Genomic DNA, 24,999 nt, shown 5'->3' on the forward strand with positions numbered 1-24,999 from the left:
TGGCTCACTGCAGCTTCAACTCCCTGGGCTCAAGTGATCCTCCCACCTCAGACTCCCGATTAGCCAGAACTGCAGGTGCACACCACCATGCCTGGCTAATTTTTAGTAGAGATAGGGTCTCACTATGTTGCTCAGGCTGGTCTCCAACTCCTGGCCTCTAGTAATCCTCTCAGCTCAGGAATTACAGGTGCAAACCACTGTACCTGGTCTTAAATATTCCTAAGCTACCTCCAGCTGAAATCTACGTTTTGCTTTGTTTTGCTTTAAAGGCAGCATTAATAACATTACTTTTTCTTGGCTTTGCAGGTCCTACATTCAGCTCTTTTCACATTTGATTTGATTGAAAGTGTTCTAGCTCGAGTGGAAGAACTCATTGAAATAAAAACAAAGTCTACCTCTGAAGAAAATATTGGGATAAAGTGAAAGTTCCACTTCCTAAATAAAAACTAATAAAATATAGTACTTTCCATTATGATTTATTTAATACCTTTATTAAATTTTTCTGTAAAAATTTACTGCTTGAAAAATAAATGTAAGTTTTCTCATTTATCAGTTTCTATAATGGTACACTATAGAACAGGTTTTTTTGGTTTTAAAGTTATCTAATGGTAAATAATGCCCACATATGTCCTAAATACTACTTTTGAAAATCCAATACAAACTAATAATTTTATAACTTCATAAAATGTAGTTGAATTGTCTATATTCATTCCTACAGTTTTAGTGAGCTTATAAAAATACTGTTACACTTTCTGCTGCAGTTAGATGCTATGTAACAAACATTTCGGAACTCCTAGTGTCAAGTTGGCTATCACACCAGTGTAAAGAGGCCAGCTGACTTTTCTTAGCTTGTCTTTTCCTGGCTCAGGTGGAGTCTTTGGGAGCAGAGTCCCATCATCACCTCTCCAGCAGAAGTTATAATAGGAAAACATCTGCAAAGATTAATTTTAGAAATACTTGCTACCTTTATGGAAAAAAACTAAAAACTATGTATGACTTTAAAAAAACTGATTAGAAAATTCTGTATTTTTACTTCCTACTAAAGATTTGTCCATTTAACTCACTAAGAAGCTACACCTGAGTTTTATGATATATATGTATCAATCCTTTGCTAAACAGCGTTAAATCTTGCAGCGAAACTCCTAAAATAAAATCACTTTTAATTGTATACATGTTATTATTTCAAATTAATATACATGTCTTTAAATAGATATTTGAATATTATAATTTAACAGGTCTAATTATTTTCACATTCTTCGAGAAGAACATTAAGTTGGTACTCTAACTTGGGTTAACTGAATCACTATTCAGTTTTATCTTCTGAAGTGTTTTCCAAACAGGACTTTGCTCAATGATGTAAGCTTTAGCTGTTATCATTCTGTAGCAAATGCTATCTATGTATGGTTTGGAGGTAGTCTGGAAGAAGATATAAAGATGCAGCATTATTTACAGAAATAAGGTATTTTCACAAGGTCACATTTAAAAATACCTAACTTTCATTCTTCCAGCAAATCTCTTGATCATCTTTGTGCTAAGTTACTAGAGTAGTCAACAGGAAAATACTTTGTTTCTATCCAAGGAATTTTAAACATGCAAGCCAAAAAGTAGAATACTGTAAAAATTGCTTTAATGGGGATATGTTCCAAGTATAAAGGCAAAGAAGACCTAAGTCTGCCTAGGGGGTTGGAGGTGTCTGGGCACACTTTGCAGAGGACAAAAAGCAAGAAAAGAAAGTGGACAATTGGTAGATGACATTCCATAAGATAGTATGCTTGGATTCTGACAGTTTATGACTTCAATCTGACCAACCCTTATAACTTTAGAATTTGAATGTAGATATAAGTAACCAATAGGGCCAGCCAAATGCTCTTTTGGACCCAAGTGAGTCTTAAACGGTAGTGGCTACTGGAAGTAAATTGAGAAGACTTGAGAGACTTAGGCTTGGGAAAAAGTTGCATCCTGAAACAGCAACTCCCTCAGGGGAACAGAAGCAAGATATTTGCCAGTCTCGCTCAAAAGGGTGACAATTGGAAGTTAAAAGCCTTAAAATGTATGTGTGTATGTGTCATATTCCACGGGTGACTCACCTTTGCTATAGTGCACATAAGATTAATAGCATTTACTGTGTTGTGTACTGGAAGTATTCGTAAGTTACAACCCAGGAATCTGAAAAACAATTCATGTTATACAGATCATATAACTTTTGCTGACATCTGATAAATGGTGCTGGGAAAACTGGCTAGCCATATGTAGAAAGCTGAAACTGGATCCCTTCCTTACACCTTATACAAAAATCAATTCAAGATGGATTAAAGACTTAAATGTTAGACTGAAAACCATAAAAACCCTAGAAGAAAACCTAGGCATTACCATTCAGGACATAGGCATGGGCAAGGACTTCATGTCTAAAACACCAAAAGCAATGGCAACAAAAGCCAAAATTGACAAATGGGATCTAATTAAACTAAAGAGCTTCTGCACAGCAAAAGAAACTACCATCAGAGTGAACAGGCAATCTACAAAATGAGAGAAAATTTTCCCAACCTACTCATCTGACAAAGGGCTAATATCCAGAATCTACAATGAACTCCAACAAATTTACAAGAAAAAAACAAACAATCCCATCAAAAAGTGGGTGAAGGATATTAACAGACACTTCTCAAAAGAAGACATTTATGCAGCCAAAAGACACATGAAAAAATGCTCACCATCACTGGCCATCAGAGAAATGCAAATCAAAACCACAATGAGATACCATCTCACACCAGTTAGAATGTCAATCATTAAAAAGTCAGGAAACAACAGGTGCTGGAGAGGATGTGGAGAAATAGGAACACTTTTATACTGTTGGTGGGACTGTAAACTAGTTCAACCATTGTGGAAGTCAGTGTGGCGATTCCTCAGGGATCTAGAACTAGAAATACCATTTGACCCAGCCATCCCATTACTGGGTATATACCCAAAGGACTATAAATCATGCTACTATAAAGACACATGCACACGTATGTTTATTGCAGCACTATTCACAATAGCAAAGACTTGGAACCAACCCAAATGTCCAACAACAATAGACTGGATTAAGAAAATGTGGCACATATACACCATGGAATACTATGCAGCCATAAAAAAGGATGAGTTCATGTCCTTTGTAGGGACATGGATGAAATTGGAAATCATCATTCTCAGTAAACTATCATAAGGACAAAAAACCAAACACCACATGTTCTCACTCATAGATGGGAATTGAACAATGAGAACACACAGACACAGGAAGGGGAACATCACACTCTGGGGACTATTGTGGGGTGGGGGGAGGGGGGAGGGATAGCATTAGGAGATATACCTAATGCTAAATGACGAGTTAATGGGTGCAGCACACCAGCATGGCACATGTATACATATGTAACTAACCTGCACATTGTGCACATGTACTCTAAAACTTAAAGTATAATAACAAAAAAAAAACAAAAAACAAAAACAAAAAAAAAGTGGAAAGAAGAGACAAATCTCTATTGTTTGTTATTTGTCTACGCATTCATGCCCTGCCTTACTCCACAGAGGATTTGAGATGGCTCTATAGCCAAAACATCACTGACTAAAAAAGTGTTCACTTTTGGCTTGGTCTTGGAGAAGCCCTTGAAACATCATGAACCCCATCACCTCGATTCATAGAATAGCTATTTGGCCCGTGTTTCATTAAATTTGATAGGTTAACATCACAGTGTTCATCATCTAGCAAAACAAAACTCACCTAAAAGAATTAAGAACTGAAATAAATACAATATAAGAAAAATAAGTCTATAATGCTATTCTTCCATACCTCTGCTGAATCCTGAACATCAGTTTCCATTCTTCAGGCCCATGGAGGGCAGCAGACAAAACCAAAAAACTATTTTGGTGAATGTTAATAAACTTCTCAATTTTGGCTAGAAATATTTCTTCAGTTGACGGAAGACATTCCTTAGTATCCATTAATAAAAATGCAACTCCTAGGAAAGGTGAATTGAATATAAAACGTCACTTTGTCATAGAGATGAAATTTTGTTATAAACTCAAAATCAACCAAAATAGCTGTAAGTATACCATATGTGTCCAAGCCCTAAACTCATAAGGAATAGAAATTACTATAATGGAATTCCTACACAACAAAATGATTTAGGTAGTTCTTTGAAGTGCTCTGTATAAAAGAATGACTTGTGCTAAATAAGAGAAAAACTTTTTTGGATCAGTAACTACTTTTTTTTTTCCTAGATGAAGACATTGTCCACATGAAGATACTGGGTAGTTTTTCATTAAAAAGATGAATTACATTTAAAAAGTTAATTTTTTTATGTTATACTTTTAAAATATGTACTAGTTTATTATAAAGGACACTACAAAGGATACAGATGAAGATATGCGTAGGGCTAGGTATGTGGGAAGGGACATGAAGCTTCAGTGCCTTCTCTGGGCCTGCCACCCTCCAGATACCTCCATGTGTTCAGCAACCAAGAGGCTCCTATAATTATTTTTAAAAGCTGGAAATCAGCTAAAGAAAGAGAGTCTTAAGCAAGCCTTTGGCTGGGTGCAGTGGCTCACACCTATAATCACAGCACTTTGGGAGGCCAAGGTGGGCGGATCACAAGGTCAGGAGTTCGAGACCAGCCTGACCAAGATGGTGAAACCCTGTCTCTATTAAAAATACAAAAATTAGCCAGGTGTGGTGGCATGTGCCTGTAATCACAGCTACTCAGGAGGCTGAGGCAGGAGAATGGCGTGAACCTGGGAGGCGGAGCTTGCAGTGAGCCGAGATCACACCACTGCACTCCAGCCTGGGCAACAAGCGAGACTCCATCTCAAAAAATATAAAAAAGAATTACAAAAATTAATACACTCAGTGAGCAGATATCTGCAATCTCTCAAACAGTGTCAGGCCCATTAAGAATGGTCCTAAAGGGAAACTTGATTATAGCTCTTCAAACGATGTGGGAGACAGTCTGAGGAAAGTGATTGTGATTATACACTAATTGAGTAAACTTGGGCAACTTATATAACCTCTCTGAACATAAGTTTCCTCTTCTGTAACATGGGAGTAAATTTTTTGTTAGATTTGTCAGAAGGATTAAATTAGATCACGTATATAAAGTAGCCAAGGCAAATATTCACCAAATATTTTATTTCTCCCTGGAGGATTCTATATTTAACCAGAAGAATGAGTTTGAGGCTAGACCACTTTCAGCCTGGAGATCTATTCTAGGAGCTTTTTTGAAAGTGCTTGTCTTCCAAAACTGCTAGAAGAGTCTATTTGCAACCCTCCAGATAAAATCCTTTACCTCTACCTTTTTAAAAATCACTTCTGTCATTTCTCAAGCACAGGTGGACCTTCCCCCTTCCCATCTCCTCAGCCTTCTCTTATCCTAATCTAATTCCTTACTGGACTTTTGTCCTTGACTAACAGTTGTATCAGTTGTCATTTCATGAACATTTATTTGTCCCCATGATTCTTTTAGTTAATATGTATATTATATCCAGCAAACTCTTATAGAAATTAATGGAAAACATTCTATGTTTTTTTTTGTATATCAGTTTTGACAAATGTTGTGTCCTCTGTTAATACAAGTAATACTTTAATGTAAGTATAAATTGTTGGGAAAGTGGCTTTTTCTATTTTCATCTCAGTTCCAAAGCAAGTAGTTTTTTCCCATCTTCTACCAGACTCCACTAGTTCAGCTTTATTTTAACAATTGTAATCTAAAAAGGAATATATTTTGGAATTGGCCATATGCACTGTGTTTGTAGTAATAACAAAGTTTTACACATTTACCCTTCCCAAAAGATAACATATTACATGGTTACTGAACTATGAAGTCATTAGAATTTATACCAACATATTTCATAAGAAACTTAAGGCAGTGAGCAAATATACCATACCAGAAAGAGAAAATATAATTGATCCATTTTCCACTGAATCTGAATATCGAACTTTGTGGCTTCGATTTTCTAGGGCAGTTGCAACTTCATAACTCTTTTTAAAAAAATATCAGAAATACAAATTTAAGGCATGCTTACAATTTTATTAAAGCTAAAGAAAAAATTAAAAGTTTAATAGGTTGTTTTATAACTACCGCTTAAAGATATGATCATCAAAAGATAAATAAATATGCCTTCTATGGAGAAAAAAACTTTAAAAAAAGCAAAAACATTTAGTTCTACTAAAATATTTATTTCAAGTTTGGGAGTGAGTTATGTACTACAGTCATGTTACTTAGGAACAGAACTTAAAGACAGCATTAAAAAACTGTATAAACCAGAGCAAATGCAAATTTCTTTTTCTTTTTTAGAGACAGATGAAGTCTCACTTTGTTGCCCACGCTGACTTCAGCCTCCTGAGCTCATGCAATCCTCCCAAAGTAGCTGGGACTATAGGTGTACGCCACCACACCCAGCTGCAAACTTCATTTTAAAAAACAACTTGGGTGGTGGCTCACGCCTGAAATCCCAGTACTTTGGGAGGCCAAGGTGGGCAGATCATTTGAGGTCAGGAATTTGAGACCAGCCTGACCAACATGGTAAAAGCCCAAAATTTGCTGGGTGTGGTGACGCATGCCTGTAGTCCCAGCTACTTGGGAGGCTGAGGCAGGAGAATCACTTGAACTCAGAGGTGGAGGTTGCAGTGAGCTGAGATTGTGCCACTGCACTCCAGCCCAGGTGACAGAGCGAGACTCCACCTCAAAAAACAAACAAACAACTTGGAGGCTGGGCATGGTGGCCACGGAGAACTTGGAGGCCAAGGCTGGTGGATCATTTGAGCCCAGAAGTTCAAGACCAGCCGGGGCAACATGGCAAAACTGCTTCTCTACAAAAAATACAAAAATTAGCTGGGCATAGTGGCACATGCCTGTAGTCCCAGCTACTCACAGGCTGAGGTGGGAGACTCACTTGAGCCTGGGAGGTTAAGGCTGCAGTGAGCCGTGATTGCACCACTGCACTCCAGCCTAGGTGACAGAGTGAGACCCTGTCTCAAATAATAATAATAATAAGCAACTTGGAGATGGATTCTGACATGCACTAATGTATAACTATGGAAAATAGGTGGTTGTATATTTCTTAAATAGTTGACAGAACCGCATAGTGCCAGACATATACAATACCATCACAGAAGACAACCAATTTGACAGTTCCTCAGTTTACATTACAGTTACTTTAGTATACTTTTAAAATGTTTTAAGCCTTAGGTGAGTCATAAAACATGTAAGAAGACAGCTATAGGACTCTTGGTTTTAATACTAACCATTTCAAATATCACCTCATTTCCTATTCCACCCAGGCAATTAAATCATATTACCCACAACGCTAAAATCTAGGTGGTTAATAGTTTTTCCTGATAGGTTAAAACTTAAACTTGGCCAGGCACAATGGCTCACACCTGTAATCCTAGCACTTTGGGAGACTGAGGTGAGAGAATCACTTCAGCCCAGGAGTTTGAGACCAGCCTGGGCAATGTAGCGAGACCTTGTTTCTACTAAAAATTAAAAAATAAATAAAAATAATAAATAAAACTCAAACTTGTTAGTTTCCAGATAGATAAAAATCTCTTAGGTAAATTAATTTTATTTTCTATTTTGCCTCAGAACATGTATATGTTAAGCACACAGGCTGAAATTATGTATAAAAATACATGCTTCCTTTCATTTCTAAAGAGTATTTTGTGTCACTCAGATAGATCCTGACCTACAGTTTAACTATGGCTCTTTTCGTCTGCTGTTTTAAAATTATATAATGCTTCCAGCAATGGCAGATTAAGTAATTTAGGCCAACCCACCTGCTGAAGGCAACTAGAAAAGCTGGACAATCTTTTAAAATCTGCTTGAATACACCAGAGAGCTAACAGGATAGTAAAAACTTATAAGGCCAAGATCTATACAGAAATTCAAATAGCCGAGCAAGCATTTAGGCCACTTTTTTCCCTGAGGGCATCTGCCAGCTCAGAAAGAGGCAGAAGAGAGGCTGAACAGATCTTTTGACGAAAATAGAACAGCTCTCACAGGGACTATAGCCCAGCTTCAAACCATTTCAATCTCTGAAATTGTATTAAGGTGGTAACTGAATTACTAGTGCTTCCAAGCACCTTGCAGAAGCACTCTCTAGAGCAACCTTTCCCAATCAGGTCTCCTCATCTGAATTATGGAACAAAGAAAATGATCTGAGTGACTATTTTCTCAATTCTCTCACAGCCAGATGTACAGGAGACAATTTAATTCAACACTCTAGATGTATAGGATACAACTTAATTCATCATATAAAATAGATGCCTTAGGAGTTGGGTTGTCAGACTTAGCAAATACAAATACACAACACTCAGTTAAATGTGAATGAGTGACAACGCAATTTTCAATATAAGTATGACCTATGCAATATTTGGGACATAATTATAGTAAATTCACTGTTTATCTGAAATTCAAACTTTTTTTTTTTTTTTTTTTTTTTTGAGACAGGGTCTCACTCTGTCACCCAGACTGGAGTGCAATGGCATGATCTTGGACCACTGCAACCTCTGCCTCCCAGATTCAAACGATTCTCCTGCCTCAGCTTCCCAAGTAGCTAGAATTACAGGCATGCACCACCATGCCTGGCTAATTTTTGTATTTTTAGTAGAGACAGGGTTTCACCATGTTGGCCAGGCTGGTCTCAAAACTCCTGACCTCAAGTGACCCACCCACCTTGGCCTCCCAAAGTGCTGGGATTATAGGCATGAGCCACTGCACCTGGCTGGAAATTCAAACTTGAGTGTCCTGTATTTTATCTGGCAACCCTACTTAGGGCATCAGGAATTTAATTTTCTTACAGAATTAAAACCTCTCAAGGGGAAGATAGCACTATTCTAGGCTTCAAATTATTTCTACAATTTTTCAAATACAAATTCCAACATACAATAAAAAATAATCAGACATACAAAGGGACACAATTCCATTAAAGAAAACTATCAGAAACAATAGAGAACAGAAACAGGCCCACAAGGGATCCACGTAGTGAAGCTATCAAACACACACCTTAAAACAGCCTGTTTACTATGATCAAGAAGATAAAACCTAGCTTGAGAATTTTGGCAAAGAACTAGAAGATACATTTAAAAATATAAAAAACATGAGTTAAGAAAGCTCCATAAAATTTGATTCAAATAGGGCCAGGCACAGTGGCTCATGCCTGTAATCCTAGCACTTTGGGAGGCCAAGGCAATGGATTGCTTGAGCTCAGGAATTCAAGACTGGCCTGGGCAACATACTGAGACCCTGTCTAATTAAAAAATTAAAAAAATATATAACAAAAAATCTGAGTCAAATCTTTAAAATAAAAAGCGGTGTGTTAAGCAGACAAGTGAAGGAAGAAGACAAATATGAGAAGAGTATGGACAGAAAGAATAACATAGGTAAAGGCATTCAGACCTAAAGGTATGGTTCTTATATGGTGAGTGTGTAAGGTATACACAAGTCAGCTAATTTGGGTACAATGTTAGGAATAATTGCTGGCAGATCATGAGCACCCATATATATCATGCTAATGAATTTCAATAATATCCTATTATCAGGAGGAGCCAACTAAAAGAATAAAATAATGGAATGCTAAAAAAAAGAAGGTAAAATTAGAAAGTATTGAATTGAGAAAACAGTAAGTTCAAGAGCTGATTCATCAAAATGACCAGGAAGCTAAGTATAGATTTTTCAAAATACGTTTCATAGGATATTAGTCCTATGAGATATTAAAAGATGCTCCTGATTGAAATAAGATTTGGAAATGCTGAATATTATTTCATCTCTTTTTGGGGTTTTACAATGCATTTGAGCATATTAAAGTCTCTGAATAATAGTGCAGTAAAAAGAAAACCAAACCAAAACAAAAAAAACACTTGTTTAACTTTGTTTATACCAGCATCCCAAATAAAATCCATACAATACTCCTTCCTGCATATGTAACATCTATTAATAATCTTTAAAACTAGTATTATGTCAGCCAGGTGCGGTGGCTCAAGCCTGTAATCCCAGCACTTTGGGAAGCCATCGTGCAGGTTGTTGGGGGGGTAGGCAGGGATCGGAGTTCAAGACCAGCCTGGTCAACACAGTGAAACCCCGTCTCTACTAAAAATACAAAAATTAGCCAGCGTGGTGGCAGGCACCTGTAATCCCAGCTACTTGGGAGGCTGAGGCAGGAGAATCACTTGAGCCCGAGAGGCGGAGGTTGCAGTGAGCCAAGATTGTGCCACTGCACTCCAGCCTGGGCGACAGAGCAAAACTCCATCTTAAAAAAACAAAGAACAAAAACTAGTATGTCTATCACTCATAAGAAAGAAAATGTAAGTAAAAACAGGAATGAAAAGGGGCACTTAACAGTTTATTAGAAAATTTAAAGAATGACAATGTGAAACTTTTCACCACAGAAATGTAAATTTCATAAAGTTCAACTTAATACATTTAAAAGCCTCTATAAAATGGGTAAATGTAAAAATATAATTTATGAAAATGGACTCACAACAAAGTATAAAACAAAATACAGCAAAAACCATAAAACCACACCTTACTATGGAACAATCATTTCTTGCCCCTTCATTCCAGACATCAGCTGGTGTCCATAAGATAAATATCAGGGCAATGGAGAAGTCTTGTGAGCTGAGGAGTTTAAAACGGTTGTGAGTTGACCACCTACTCTCAGGCATTCAACTTTCCATCTCTCCCTCTCCAAACCGTAAGGAGACAGTCTCATTCCAGTGCTGCCAAGGCTAGGATATCAGTTTCTGGTTCTTTAGCTCTCAGAAAGCCTTAACTAATATATATTTGCATATCTTTACTGTTACTGGAATTCCTTAACATCGCCATTAGAGTGCTTACAGAAGGAAAAAAAAAAAAAAAGGACTTTAGAAAATCTCCAACCTTCAAAGAATTAAGGAAGTTGGATGTTGAAAATGAATGGAAAAAGTCTATTAATTTATCTTTAAAATACATTTAGCTTATGCACTTCCTGCTCCCCACAACTAATTGTGGATAATTAAGCTAAGAACTTTTTAAAATATTGTTCTATATGAAAGCTGCTTTTAATTTTTTTAAGTTAAAGATCAGTGGCCCAAATGCCCCTTTACCTTAAGAGATGAGCTAATAATAATGGTGGTTGTCCATTTTATTTTTTCTTTTCCACTTTCAGCCATCTGTCTGTCTGTGGATCAACCTAGCTTCTAATGGTGCAACAATCTGAGAAAATTAAGAACACAAAGAATGCAAAGAAATATCTGATGAATGAGTAAATTAAAGATGGAAATAAAACTAGGGTATTAGAGACATTTTAAAGAATATTTGAACATCAAAATTTGACAACAGAAAAAGTATCTGTCTTGTTATACATTTAGCCTGTTCAATACTATGCTTCCCATTAACAAGGATCAAAAGCAATGATTCCCATTTCAGCACACTAACTTTACAGAAAGAGGACTTGCATCAAGAACTTGCAAGGTCTGAGGTTTTTATCCTACCTGCAAGCTAAAAAGTTAGCCTGCCAGAGTTTCACTTATACAGATAAAAGACAGACTCAGAGACAAAGGACAGTTTTTCACTCAGAGCAATAGCAGTATAGCCACAGCATCATTATTTTCTTACACTAGTTCCTCAAGCCCAATTCCCACAGGGTGATGGGACAAAGGCCAGGTGACATCTGCACACACAGTGGGTTGCATTATAGGAAAGAAACCCAGAGCTTAGGAAACCTGAATCTTTTGTAAGCAAACCTGCCTTCTACTACGGAGGGAAATACTATATATCTCACATAGGGAATATAGGAGGTGGGACCTGAATATTTGCATTTTTTTTTAAAGAGGGTCTCACTCTTTCACCCACAGGCTGGAGTACAGGGGTGCGATGCTAGCCTCAAACTCCTAGGCTCAAGCAATCCTCCTGCCTCAGCTTCCCAAGTAGCTAGGACTACAGGTACGCACCACCATGCCTGGCTAATTTTTTTTTTTTTTTTGAGACGGAATCTTGCTCTGTTGCCCAGACTGGAGTGCAGTAGTGCAATCTGAGCTCACTGCAAGCTCTGCCTCCCAGGTTCACGCCATTCTCCTGCCTCAGCCTCCCAAGTAGCTGGAACCACAGGCACCCGCCACCACACCCAGCTAATCTTTTTTTGTATTTTTAGTAGAGATGGGGTTTCACCGTGTTAGCCAGGATGGTCTCAATCTCCTGACCTTGTGATCTGCCGCCTCGGCCTCCCAAAGTGCTGGGATTACAGGCATGAGCCATCGCGCCCAGCCATTTTTTTTTTTTTTAAACTTGTTGTGGAGATGCAGGGGGTGGTCTCCCTATGTTGGCCAAGCCAGTCTTGAACTCCTGGCTTCAAGCGACCCTCCCACCTCAACCTCCTAAAGTGTTAGGAATACAAGCGTGAGCCACTGCACCTGGCCAATATCTGCAGTTCTAAGAGGTACACAGGTGATGCTGATGATGCCGGTCTGGGGACCACACTTTAAGAACCACTGCACTAAGAGAAGGAAGAGTATTCTGCAGAACAACAACGCACCATACATTGGCAACCAGGTATATAGTAAAATAAAATTGCATTTAAGTTCAGCGTGCTAAAGTTTATAGTATACGTATGAGGTGAGAGGAAAGAAAATTACCATAAACTTAGTAGCATGAAATGGAATCTCACTGTGCTCTAAATTTGCTACTTTTCTAATTTCATTGAGACTGAAAACCCTAAAGTCACTTCTCCACTTATGTCTTTTGCCCATTTTCCTATTAGTTTTTTCTTTTTCTTATATATTTGTAGGATTTCTTTATATATTATAGATATCAGTCCTTTGTTGGCTATGTATTTTCTACCTGTTTGTGACTTGTCTTCTGAGCCACCCTACCTTCTTTAGGGTAATTCTTGATACACACAAATTATTATTTCCAATGTAGTCAAATTTATCAATCTTTTCATTTATGGTTAGTAGGTTTTGTTTCTTATTTAAGAAATCTTCCTGGGCAGCCATCTTGTTCTTGCTGCACACTGGAGTTGGAGGACCTTCTCTGCTTCAGATTAACCAACAGCACAAATCAAGAAAATTTAGCCAAACTTCCAGATCAGGTCCAGAATGGGGGCAAGGGTACAGCTCACAGAAAGAAGACAGTACAAAGAACAGCTACAGCTGATGACAAAAAGCTGGAGAAGAGCTACAAGCCGCCTGACGGCCAGGCCATCACCATCGGCAACGAGCGGTTCCGGTGTCCGGAGGTGCTGTTCCAGGCTTCCTTCCTGGGCATGGAATCCTGTGGCACCCATGAGACCACCTTCAACTGCATCATGAAGTGTGATGTGGACATCTTCAAAGACCTGTACGCCAACACAGTGCTGTCCAGAGGCACCACCATGTACCCAGACATCGCCAACAGGATGCAGAAGGCAATCACTGCCCTGGCACCTAGCACCATGAAGATCAAGATCATTGCACCCCAAGAGCAAAAGTACTCGGTGTGGATCGACGGCTCCATCCTGGCCTCACTGTCCACCTTCCAGCAGATGTGCACTAGCAAGCAGGAGTATGACAAGTTGGGCCCCTCCATTGTTCACCACAAATGCTTCTAAATAGACTGTGAGCAGATGTATAGCTTTTGCTGCATGGGTTAATTCAGAAGTATAAATTTGTCCCTGGCAAATGCATACATCTCATGCTAGCCTCACGAATCTGGAATAAGCCTTCGAAAAGAAATTGTCCTTAAAGCTAGTATCTGATATCAGCACTGGATCATAGAACTTGTTGCTGATTTTGACCTTGTATTCAAGTTAACTATTCCCTTTGGTATTTGTTTAATACCCTGTACATATCTTTGATTTCAACCCTTAGTACATGTGGCTTGGTCACTTCGTGGCTGAGGTAAGAACATGCTTGCGGAAGACAAGTCTGTGGCTTGGTGAGTCTGCGTGGCCAGCAGTCTCCGATCTGTGCAGGGTATTAATGTGTCAGGGCTGAGTGTTCTGGGATTTCTCTAGAGGCTGACAAGGGCTCCTGAACCAGTTGTTTCTGTCCTTTCAATCAGACAATCTGGAGAGTCACAGCTGTATCTAGAAAAACTGTCCGCCAGAAGCAAAAGTAAATCCCCTATGGAGGAAGATATTATCCAGAGCCTCAGGTTACAAGTTAGTGTTATAATTTTGCAATCACAGCATCCAGCACACAATAAAAAAATACCCAGGCATACAAAGAATTAAGAACAGACTGAAAACCAAGGGGAAAAAGCTGACTGTAAAGAAGAGACCAAGGAGAGACTGGAATACTGGCATTGTCATATCCAGACTATAAATGATTAATTTGTTCAAAGCAGTATACGACAATTGGAGCATTTTGGCAGAAAATTTGAAACTGTAAAAGTAAATGAAATGTAAATTCTGGAAATGAAAAAATATCAAAATTGGAAACAATTCAATGGATAGATTAAACAGCAGGTTAAACACAAGTGTGGAATGTAGGTCAGAAGAAAATATCCAGACTGAGGTAGGTTAAGCAAAAGGATAAAGAACACAGAGAAAAGCATAATACACATACAAGGCATTATTTAGGCTTGTGAAATGGTCTAACAGAGAGATAACTGAAGTCTGAGAAAGAGAAAAGAGAATGGAGCAGGACCTATACATAAAAATAGAGTGGCCAAGTCAATTTTCCAAAATTGACTAAAGACATCAAGTCGTAGGTTCAAGAGCAATAATAAATCTGAACAGATTAAACTAAGCAACAGATTAACAAAGTAAAACCAAAAAAAAAAAAAAATCTTCAAAGGAGCCAGTGAAAAGAGGTGTATTATTTTTAAAGGGAAACAATAAACTGAAAACTGACTTCAATAGAAACATGGTAGCTAGGAGGCAACTGAATAATAACTCTTAAGTAGTGAAAGAAAATAATTGCCAACATAGGATTTCATAGCTGAGATTAATATGTTTTTAAAATGAGGGAGAAATAAAGAAAAATTTTATGAGAAAAATAAAACCAGAGACTTCATCATCAGTAGACCCACACTTAAAGGAGATACCAGCAGAAGTTCTTTTTTTTTTTTTTTTTTTTTTTTTTTGAGATGGAGTCTCGCTCTGTCACCCAGGCTGGAGTGCAGTGGCTTGATCTCAGCTCACTGCAACCTCCGCCTCCCGGGTTCACGCCATTCTCCTGCCTCAGCCTCCTGAGTAGCTGGGACTACAGGCGCCACCATGCCCGGCTAATTTTTTTGTATTTTTAGTAGAGACAGGGTTTCACCATGTTGGCCAGGATGGTCTCGATCTCCTGACTTCATGATCCGCCCGCCTCGGCCTCCCAAAGTGCTGGAATTACAGGCTTGAGCCACCAAGCCCGGCCGAATACCAGGAGAGGTTCTTTAGGCACAAGGCAAATGATCCCACATGGAAGCACAAAGATGCCAGAATAAATGAAGACTAATGGAAAGGAGAAATGTAAATATGTGGGTAACTCTAAATCAAGAATGACTACAAATAAGAACAATAATATATAAGGAAGTTTAAAATAGATGTTCAATTAAAATATACAGCAATAGCAAAAAAAGGAGAAATGATGGTAACTGTACCTAAGGTGCTTTAGGTCCTTGAAGTGGTAGAAGTACTCACTTATACTGGATCTTGATAAGTCAATCACGCATTTTGTAATTTCTGAGTTAATCAGCAAATTATGGTTTAAAAAACTCAACAAGGTAATAGAGAAAAACAGATTTAAAGCAAGCAAACAAACAAACAACACTTCAGAAGTCCAAAAGCAGGCAAGAGAGAGAAAAAAGAACATATAACTTGAGGGACAAATAGAAAACGAATAGTGACATGGCATACTAAACCTAAATACATCAGTATCTACATATAAGACTAAATTCTACAACTAAAAGAAAAGATTGCCCCAAATGACAAGGGAAAAACCATACGCCGCTTACAATAAAAACACTTTAACTACTAAGATATAAAAAGGGTGAAAGTAAAAGGATGGGAAAACATATACCACACAACCATTAACCAAAAGAAAGGTGCTACCATATGTTAACTTGCATCCACGTTAAGAATGAAGAGAACCGTAAGTGGTAAATAGATGCATAAATGTAAGACTAAATAAATATGTATTTTCCTCAGTTCTCTTAATTTCTCTAAAAGATGAATATATAAAGCAGTAATTATATTATTGAGTCGTGTGTGTGTGTGTGTGTGTGCATGCGTGCATGTATGCATGTGAGTATATCGGGAGGAAATGGAGCTATATTGGTGCAAAGTTTCTCTATTTTTCCAGAATTAAATTAGTGCCAATCTGAAATAATTAAGATGCATATTATAGTATCCAGAGAAAGCACTAAGAAAATAACAAAAAAAATTTAGAAGTCAGAGGAATCAAAGTGGTATACTAAAAAATATTCATATAACACCAAAGAGGTAGTAAAGAAGGAACAGAGGAACAAAAAAGATATGAGACATTTAGAAACTAAATAGCAAACTGGCAGACTTAATAGTAGTGACGGTTGTACCTCACAGTGGATGTACTAAAAATCACTGACTTGTACATTTTAAAATGTATTTAATGTCATATGACTTATATCTCAATTTAAAAATTTTTTAAATAGCAGTCAGCAATACTGAGTAATTACATTAAAATGTGAATGGATAAGATTTTACAGTCAAACCAAAATCCAACTATATGTTGTCTTTAGATTCAAGGATACAAATAGGTTCAAAGTAAAAGAATGGAAAAAGATACATCATGCAAACAGTAACCATAAGACAGCTGGAGTGGCTATACTGATAAAAAACCAAAATAGACTTTAAGATAAATATCAAATGAGACAAAGAGGGATGTATTATAATGATAAAAAGGTCAATATATCAGGAATATATAACAATGTATATCCTGATATATACATTCCTTATATATTATATATTCATCTAACAGAGCTCCAAAATACATGAAACAAAAGTCATACAAACCACAATAGAATTAAATTAAAAATCAATATAAATAAAAAATTTGAGGGAAAGCCACGAATACTTGGAAATCAAACACACACTTCTAAGTAATCCATAGATCAAAGAATAAATCATAATGGATGTTAGGCAATATTTTGAAATGAGTGAAAACAAACATAAAACATAAAAATTTATGAAATGTAGCTAAGGAGTACTTAGAGGGAAACACATAGCTTTAAAAGACTAAATTAGGCCGAGTGCAGTGGCTTACGCCTGTAATCCCAACACTTTGGGGGAGCCAAGGCCAGTGTACTGCTGGAGCCCAGGAGTTTGTGCCCAGCCTGGACAACAGGGCAAAACCCCATCTCTACAAAAAAATACAAAAATTAGCTGGGTATGGTGGCACACAACTCTAGTCCCAGCTACTTGGGAGGCTGAGGAGGGAGGATCACCTGAGCCTGGGGAGGTTGAGATGACTGCTCCACTGCACACTAGCTAGACTGAGCGACAGAGTGAGACCCTGTCTCAAGAAAACAAAAAAAAGTGGCTAAACCAGAAAAGAAGAATGATGTCAAATTAATACCTTATTCCATCTTATATTAAAAGAGGAACAAGCCGGGCACGGTGGCTCATGCCTGTAATCCCAGAGCTTTGGGAGGCCGAGGTGGGCAGATCATGAGGTCAAGAGATGGAGACCATCCTAGCTAACATGCTGAAACCCCGTCTCCACTAAAAATACAAAAATCAGCTGGGCGTGGTGGCACGCACCTGTAGTCCCAGCTACTCCGGAGGCTGAGGCAGGAGAATCGCTTGAACCCAGGAGGCAGAGGTTGCCAGTGAGCCAAGATCGCCAGCCTGGTGACAGAGCAAGACTCCGTCTCAAAAGAAAAAAAAGAACAAATTAAACCCAAAGCAATGGGAAAAAAAGGAAGTAATAAAGATTAAAGCAGAAATCAATGGAATAAAAATAGAATAAAGAAAATAAACAGTTCTTTGAAAAGATCAACAACATTGATAAACATTGAGCTAGACTGTCTTTACAATAAACGGTGTTGGAACAATTCAATATCAGTATGTTTTAGAAAATGAACTCGGATCCATTCCATACACCATACCCAAAATTTAACTCAGAATGAATCATAGGCCTACATGTAAAACATAAAACTATAAGTCTTCTAGAGGAAAATAGGACATAATTGTAACCCTGAGTTAGGTAAATAATTTTTAGTATGACACCAAAAACACAATCCATAAAAGAAAACAAATTGATAAATTGGACTTCATCTAAGTTAAAAACTTCTCTCTGGCCGAGCACGGTGGCTCACGCCTGTAATCCCAGCACTTTGGGAGGCTGAGGCGAGCAGATCATGAGGTCAGGAGATCAAGACCATCCTGGCTAACAGTGAAACCTCGTCTCCACTAAAAACACAAAAAATTAGCCGGGCGTGGTGGTGGGCGCCTGTAGTCCCAGCTACTCAGGAGGCTGAGGCAGGAGAATGGTGTGAACCTGGGAGGAGGAGCTTGCAGTGAGCCGAGTTCATGCCACTGCACTCCAGCCTGGGCGACAGAGCAAGACTCTGTCTCAAAATAAACAAATAAATAAATAAAATAAAACAACAACAACAACAAAACTGCACCAGTAACACCTACATTTATAAAAATGTTTAAAAAGACACTCTTAAGGGGAATAAAAAGACAAGCTGGAGACTAGAAGAAAATATCTGCAAAGCAAATATCTGGTAAATGACTTGTATCCCGAATATATTTTTAAAGACCCTTAAGGCTTGGGCTCGGCATGGTGGCTCACGCCTGTAATCCCAGCACTTTGGGAGGCTGAGGCATGCGGATCACTTGAGGCTAGGAGTTTGAGACCATCCTGGCCAACATGGTGAAAACCCATCTCTACTAAAAATACAAAAATTAGCCAGGCATGGTGGTGCGTACCTGCAGTCACAGCTACTCAGAAGGCTGAAGCAGGAGAATCGCTTGAGCCCAGAAGGCAGAGGTTGCAGTGAGCTGAGATCGTGCCACTGCACCCCAGCCTGGGCAACAGAGCAAGACTTTCTCAAAACACAAAACTAAACAAAACAAAACAAAAAAGACACTCAAGGCTCAACAGTAAAAAACCAAACAACCCAATTAAAAAATAGTCAAAAGATTTAAGCAGGTTATTCACCAAAGAAGATATATAAGTGGCAAATAAGGACATAAAAAGATAGTCAACATTATTATTAGGGAAATGCAAATTAAAGCTACAAGATACCACTACATACCTATTATAATGGCTAAAATTTAACAAACTAACAGTATCAAGTGTTGGTGAGAATGTGAGGAACTAGAACTCTCATACACTACTAATTTGAAAGTATATGGTACAAACACTTGGAAGATAGTTTGACATTTTCTTAAAAAGCTAATCATATACTTACCATGATATCCAGCCATTTTACTCCTAGGTAATTTACCAAAGAAAATAGAAAGCATACATCTATACAAGGATTTACACATGAATGGTTTATTTGTAGTAACCAAAAACTAGAAACAACCCAAATGCCCCCCAACAGGTGAATGGATATTGTAATATATTCATACAATGGCATATTACTCAGCAACAAAAAGGAGTGAACTATTGATACACACAATCCGAGTCACTCTAAAAAATTATGAAGGAAAGATGCCAACCCCTGCCCCCAAAAGCACAGCACATATTGTATAGTTTATTTTATATAAGAAATACAAACTATAGGCCGGGCGCGGTGGCTCACACCTGTAATCCCAGCACTTTGGGAGGCCAAGGTGGGCAGATCACGAGGTCAGGAGATTGAGACCATCCTGGCTAACACGGTGAAACCCCGTCTCTACTAAAAATACAAAAAATTAGCCAGACATGGTGGTGGGCGCCTGTAGTCCCAGCTACTCGGGAGGCTGAGGCAGAAGAATGGCATGAACCCTGGAGGCAGAGCTTGCAGTGAGCCAAGATCGCGCCACTGCACTCCAGCCTGGGTGACAGAGCGAGACTCCGTCTCAAAAAAAAAAAAAAAAAAAAAAAAAAAAGAAAAAAGAAATACAAACTATAGTGACAAAAAAAAAAAAAAAAAAAACCGAAGAAGGGATAATGGGAAAAAAAAGTGGGATTACAGAAGGGCAGGAGGAAACCTTTGGGATGGGTATATTCACTATATTGATTGTAGTAATTGTTTCACAGGTGTATACATGTGTCAAAACATCACAGCATACATGATATGTTATACATGCATGTGTTATATATAATGCATGTTATATACATTATATATACACATGCATGTTGTATATGTTACATATACATGCATATGTTATACTGCATATAAATTATACAATATAGACACACACACACACACGTCTGTATTTATTTTTTGAGACGGAATCTCACTCTGTCACTATGGCTGCAGTGCAGTGGCATGATCTTGGCTCACTGCAGCCTCCGCCACCCAGGTTCAAGCGGTTCTTGTGCCTCAGCCTCCCAAGTAGCTAGGACCACAGGTGTGCACCACCACGCCTGGCTGATTTTTTTGTATTTTTAGTAAAGATGGGGTTTCACCACGTTGGCCAGGATGGTCACTCCTGACCTCAGGTGATCTGCCCACCTTAGACTCCCAAAGTGCTGGGATTACAGGTGTGAGTCACCACACCCAGCCATCTTACAGGTTTTTAAATAGCTCTGAAAATATTCAATAATGATAAGTGTGTCATTTTAAAATTAGCAAATTCTGTTGTGTCGAAGAGAAGTACAGGAGTCCAACACCAGGGCTACTTAAAATATTTCCTATGGTGAGATTCTGGTATCTGCAGCAAATCTGGCTACTCCAATGCCAATTGCTTACTGTTGCTGCTATGGAAACTAAAATTAATGCCAGGCAGTTGAAATCAAGCAAAGAAAGCAAAACTAATCCCTTGTTATGCATAGTGAAAAATAACCTCTTTGAAACACTTTGATATTCACTGAAAAAGGTCCCAGAAGTTACCACATCCCAATTATTTTCCAAAAGGAAAAATATCTTCAACTTTTAGATAAAATAATCTGCACTGCTTACAAAGCTAGAAAAATACCACCTTTGCTCTTACAGCATGTTGTTTCAGTGGTAAAATTTCTTTTTAAATTTCAACTTTTATTTTAGATTCAGGGGGTGTATGTGCAGGTTTCTTTCATGGGTATATTGTGTGATGTTGAGGTTTGGGGTACAAATGATCCTGTCATCCAGGTAGTGAGCACAGTACCCAAAAGGTAGTTTTTCAGCCCTTATCCTCCTTCCTCCCTCTCCCCTCTAGTAGTCCCCATTGTCTATTGTTTGTATCTTTATGTCCATATGTACTCAATGGTTAGCTCCCACTTATAAGTGAGAGCATGTGGTATTTGGTTTTCTGTTCATGCACTAATTCACTTAGGATAATGGCCTCCAGCTGCATCCGTGTTGCTGTAAAGGACATGATTTCTTTCTTTTCATGGCTGCATAGTATTCCATGATGTATATGTACATTTTCTTTATCCAAGCCATGATTTAATTTAATTCCTGCTTTTTCCATGAATTAAAAATATCCTTTGTCTCTGTCTGAGGCATCTTATATATTCTGCAAGCATCTATAAAACAGTAACAGGCTAGCTTATTAGCTTGCAAGTAGGATAAGACTTTTCACAGTTCTTGGCAAGCATTATCTACTAAAGTTGAAGATACTCGCAACCTGTAACTCAGCAACTCCACTCCTAAATGTATATTCAACAGAAATGCATGTGATCTGTACTAAGAGACTTATACAAGAATGCTCATAACAGCATTTTAAAAAACTTCATTCTTCATGCTTTTGTTTAAAGTTTCTTTTTAATCCTACCTCTCAAGGCTAGAATGGTCCATAGTTAGAATTGGAGGTCACAGTATGAACTCATTGTTAACTTAATATAGATACAGAAGAATACACACAGAAATATTTTATAGATACATTCATGCATTGCATATTGACCGTTCAGTCAACAATGGACTTCATATATGACTGGTGGTGCCACAAGATGATAATACTGTATTTTTACTTTTTTTACATTTAGATATGTTTAGATACACAGGTTGCCTACAGTATTCAGTACATTAACATACTATACAGATTTGTAGCCCAGGAGCAATAGGCTATACCATATAGCCTAGATGTCTAGTAGGCTACACCATCTAAGTTTGTGTAATTACACTCTATGATGTTCTCACAATGACAAAATCACCTAATGATGCATTTCTCAGAACACATCCCTATCATTAAGCAATGCATGACTGTATGTGTATATACCCAGATTAGTACACACACATCTATTTCTTTACTCTGTTAGCTGAAAGGGCCTAAAACAAACAACACCCTAGCACCTGGGTGCTAGCAACAAGTACACCTAGCACCCAGATTTTGGTTTCTAAATAGCATTCTCCAAAAAAGGAACCAGGGCTCCTTGGAGAAATGGCTGATTCTAGGACTGGGACAGGAAACATACAAGATGAGTCCAGAGTAGTGCCAAAAAGTAAGAAAGTACTTAAAAACAAAAACAAACAAACCAAAAAACCCCACACAGATGGCATTGACGGGGCATGTCATAAGAGCAGAGGAACCAACTGAAAGAGCTCCCAATGGCTAAAGCTGGAACAATTTGAGCAAAATAGCATTATAATCCAAAGTATAAAATGAATATCCATGAGTCTATACTGCTATAAAGGTTTGAACAAACCAATAAATGGAGAAGAGACAAATCTGTGCAGAATAATTCCAAATAATTTATGTATTTATACTCCAACCTTAAGAACAGGAGCATAGAGCTGGGCAGTGGCACGCACCTATAATTCAAGCTACTCAGGAGACTGAAGCAGGAGGATTGCTTAAGGCCAAAAGTTTGAGGCTGCAGTGCATTATGTTTGCACCTGTGAATAACCACTGTACTCCAGCCTGGGCAACATAGCAAGACCCTGTCTCTAAAAATATTAAACAGTGGGGGTGGGGAATATAACTCCTCATTCCTTAGGTGTGGCTGCACACCCAGGAGTTGGAGGTTGCAGTCACCTGAGATCCCACCCCTGCACTCCAGTGTGGGTGATAATAGAGCGAGACTCTGTCTAAAAAAAAAAAAAAAAAAAAAAAAAAAGAAAGAGAAAGTCACTTTCAGTGATGGTAAGTTAGTATCTCTCAAGGTGATTTCATTCTACTTTTCAACAACTTTAATAATTAGAAAGTTCTTCCTGCTGAGTTGAAACCAGCTGCTAATTTCCTCATTTATTGCATGCATGAATGAATGACAAGTTAACTAGCTCCATGAGAGCAGGGACACATTCTGATTCTGTTTTACCTTACTCAGCACCTGGCACTCAGTAGACACTCAAAAGATTTGTGAATGAGTAAATGGTGAGTTGGCTGGGGGAAGGGCTTCAACTTCGATAACCCCCCCTACACATACTTACTAATACACCCACATAGCTATTAATACATATATGCAAAGGTTACAAGAACTTTTTGGAGTAGTTACTGGTATGTATGTGGATATGTATGTTTGTGTCTATCAGTTAGTAATCTATAAATATTCACTTAAATCTAGTAATATGTAAATATTCATTTAAATCTTCACACCCTTATACATAGGTTTTAAAAACAATTTAACTAAAGCTAAGAGAAGTAAAGTAATCACGTGCACAATAAGTGAGAAAGGAGTTGGGGTCAGTCGTGTCCCAAGTCCCTGTTAAAGGTGAGGAATGAATCAGAAACCTGGGGCTGGGGCAGTGCCTTCTCAGCATTTATGGGGAAAAGCTCCTCGACCAGCAGCCAAGCGGGGACTGTGTGGCTTTGGGCAAATCACGTCACCTCTGGTTGGGCTGCATCCTCACCTGAAAACAAAAAGCGTCTAAACGGGAGCTGAACGCTGAGTGTGCAGGGACAGAGGGGAGGGGCAGGTGCGGGGGACGGGACCGGGAGACCAGAGGGTGGAGGAGGGACAGTCACTAATGGGCACCTGGGGGACGACAGAATCTGGACAACAAACCCCCGTGACACGAGTTTAACCTATGTAACACACCTGCACACAGACTCCTGTACCTAAAATAAAAGTTAAATTAAAAATAAAAAGCTTGGGCCCTGTGGCCTCTTAAACCTTTGCCAGTTCCAAGGCCCTGGTATTCTGGGCTTTTGTTCCTACTGTTTTGTTTTTTTCCAAGCTCTAGAGTGTTTGCAAATTTAAGTTTAACACTGCCCCATCAACTCCAGCAAGTCACTTTCCCTGCTCAGTCTCCTCACGGGCCCAGTGAGGCGCCGGCCTACAAGGATCTTCAAGGTCTCTTCCATTCTTTACTTTTCGGAGTGACCAACAAAGCCTAAAGCAAATAAAATTTACAATCGCAGGTGGGTGACGGACTTCTGACAGGGAAAACCCCGAAGGAGCCCTTTCCACACCGGATTCTCAAGGGGAAAATAGGGTGGGCAGGATCTCCTCCCCTCACCCGCCAAAGCCCTGAGGTAAAGCTCCGAGCTGGGCAAGTCAGAGAGCACTGCGCGGGCGAAGAACGAAGAAAGAAAAACGTGAAGAGACAGGTCTGCCGAGGCCTCATCCCCAGCGCTGCAAACCCACCTGCTCACCGGGTCCTCAGAGACTGCTCAGGGTTTCCCAAACTTCCAGAACGTTCCGCGAGCAGTGAGAGGCGCTGCCGGCCGGGCAGAGTGCCCAGGGTGCCTGGGGCAGGGTTCTGTAGCCGCTGGGCTTCTGCGCAACCGCAGACCCCGCAAACCTTTTCCGCGTTTCTGGCTCCCTAGAGCGAGGTTTGCAGGAAGCCGAAAATGGTTAAGAAGATACAGCCGGGGGCGCTGGCTCACGCCTGTAATCCCAGCACTTTGGGAGGCCGAGGCGAGCGGATCACTAGGTCAGGAGATCGAGACCACGGTGAAACCCCGTCTCTACTAAAAATACAAAAAAAATTTAGCCGGGGGCGGTGGCAGGCGCCTGTAGTCCCAGCTACTCGGGAGGCTGAGGCAGGAGAATGGCGTGAATCCGGGAGGCGCAGCTTGCAGTGAGCCGAC

The 24,999-nt window shown here is 39.0% G+C and overlaps 3 protein-coding genes across 7 annotated transcripts in view; 2 read left to right on the top strand and 1 right to left on the bottom strand.

Annotated features, from left to right (window-relative positions):
- GLMN (glomulin, FKBP associated protein) overlaps window positions 1-549 on the top strand; it is a 63,468-nt gene extending 62,919 nt beyond the window's left edge. For 3 of the 4 annotated variants that reach the window (XM_063728405.1, XM_002810603.5, XM_002810604.5), the window contains one exon: window positions 307-549. In XM_063728405.1, coding sequence (XP_063584475.1) covers window positions 307-423 — 117 coding nt within the window. In that variant the 3' untranslated portion in view covers window positions 424-549. The remainder of the gene's footprint in view (window positions 1-306) is intronic. The other variant, XR_656301.4, reaches the window with a different exon arrangement.
- C1H1orf146 (chromosome 1 C1orf146 homolog) lies at window positions 460-24,687 on the bottom strand. Of its 2 annotated transcripts, XM_054531158.2 has the most exons (7): window positions 24,554-24,687; window positions 23,698-23,816; window positions 11,108-11,216; window positions 5,911-6,004; window positions 3,821-3,989; window positions 2,088-2,166; window positions 467-1,416 (listed from the first exon to the last, which is right to left on the bottom strand). In XM_054531158.2, the coding sequence occupies exons 3-7, from the start codon at window positions 11,171-11,173 to the stop codon at window positions 1,282-1,284; spliced, it is 543 nt and encodes a 180-aa protein (XP_054387133.1). In that variant the 5' UTR covers window positions 11,174-11,216; window positions 23,698-23,816; window positions 24,554-24,687; the 3' UTR covers window positions 467-1,281. The 2 variants fall into 2 exon arrangements, with proteins under 2 accessions (XP_002810651.2, XP_054387133.1); XM_002810605.5 differs by lacking the exon at window positions 23,698-23,816 and having other exon boundaries at window positions 460-1,416.
- Window positions 12,610-13,587, top strand: LOC103892065 (actin, alpha skeletal muscle-like). Its single transcript, XM_024244271.2, has 2 exons — window positions 12,610-12,614; window positions 12,975-13,587. The coding sequence occupies exons 1-2, from the start codon at window positions 12,610-12,612 to the stop codon at window positions 13,585-13,587; spliced, it is 618 nt and encodes a 205-aa protein (XP_024100039.1).
- Window positions 24,688-24,999: the final 312 nt, after the last annotated feature.

This window comes from Pongo abelii, chromosome 1, assembly GCF_028885655.2.
Source record: "Pongo abelii isolate AG06213 chromosome 1, NHGRI_mPonAbe1-v2.0_pri, whole genome shotgun sequence".
Classification (NCBI taxonomy): Eukaryota; Metazoa; Chordata; class Mammalia; order Primates; family Hominidae; genus Pongo; species Pongo abelii.

What these genes read in the sequence shown, in the direction of transcription:
- C1H1orf146 (XM_002810605.5), bottom strand. Translation starts at nt 11,173, where the DNA reads ATGGCTGAAAGTGGAAAAGAAAAAATAAAATGGACAACCACCATTATT. An exon ending in AATTATATTTTCTCTTTCTG is followed by an intron (nt 3,990 to 5,910) that starts GTATGGTATATT and finishes CACCTTTCCTAG; the next exon opens with GAGTTGCATTTTTATTAATG. An exon ending in ATGTTCAGGATTCAGCAGAG is followed by an intron (nt 2,167 to 3,820) that starts GTATGGAAGAAT and finishes ATTGTTTTTCAG; the next exon opens with ATTCCTGGGTTGTAACTTAC.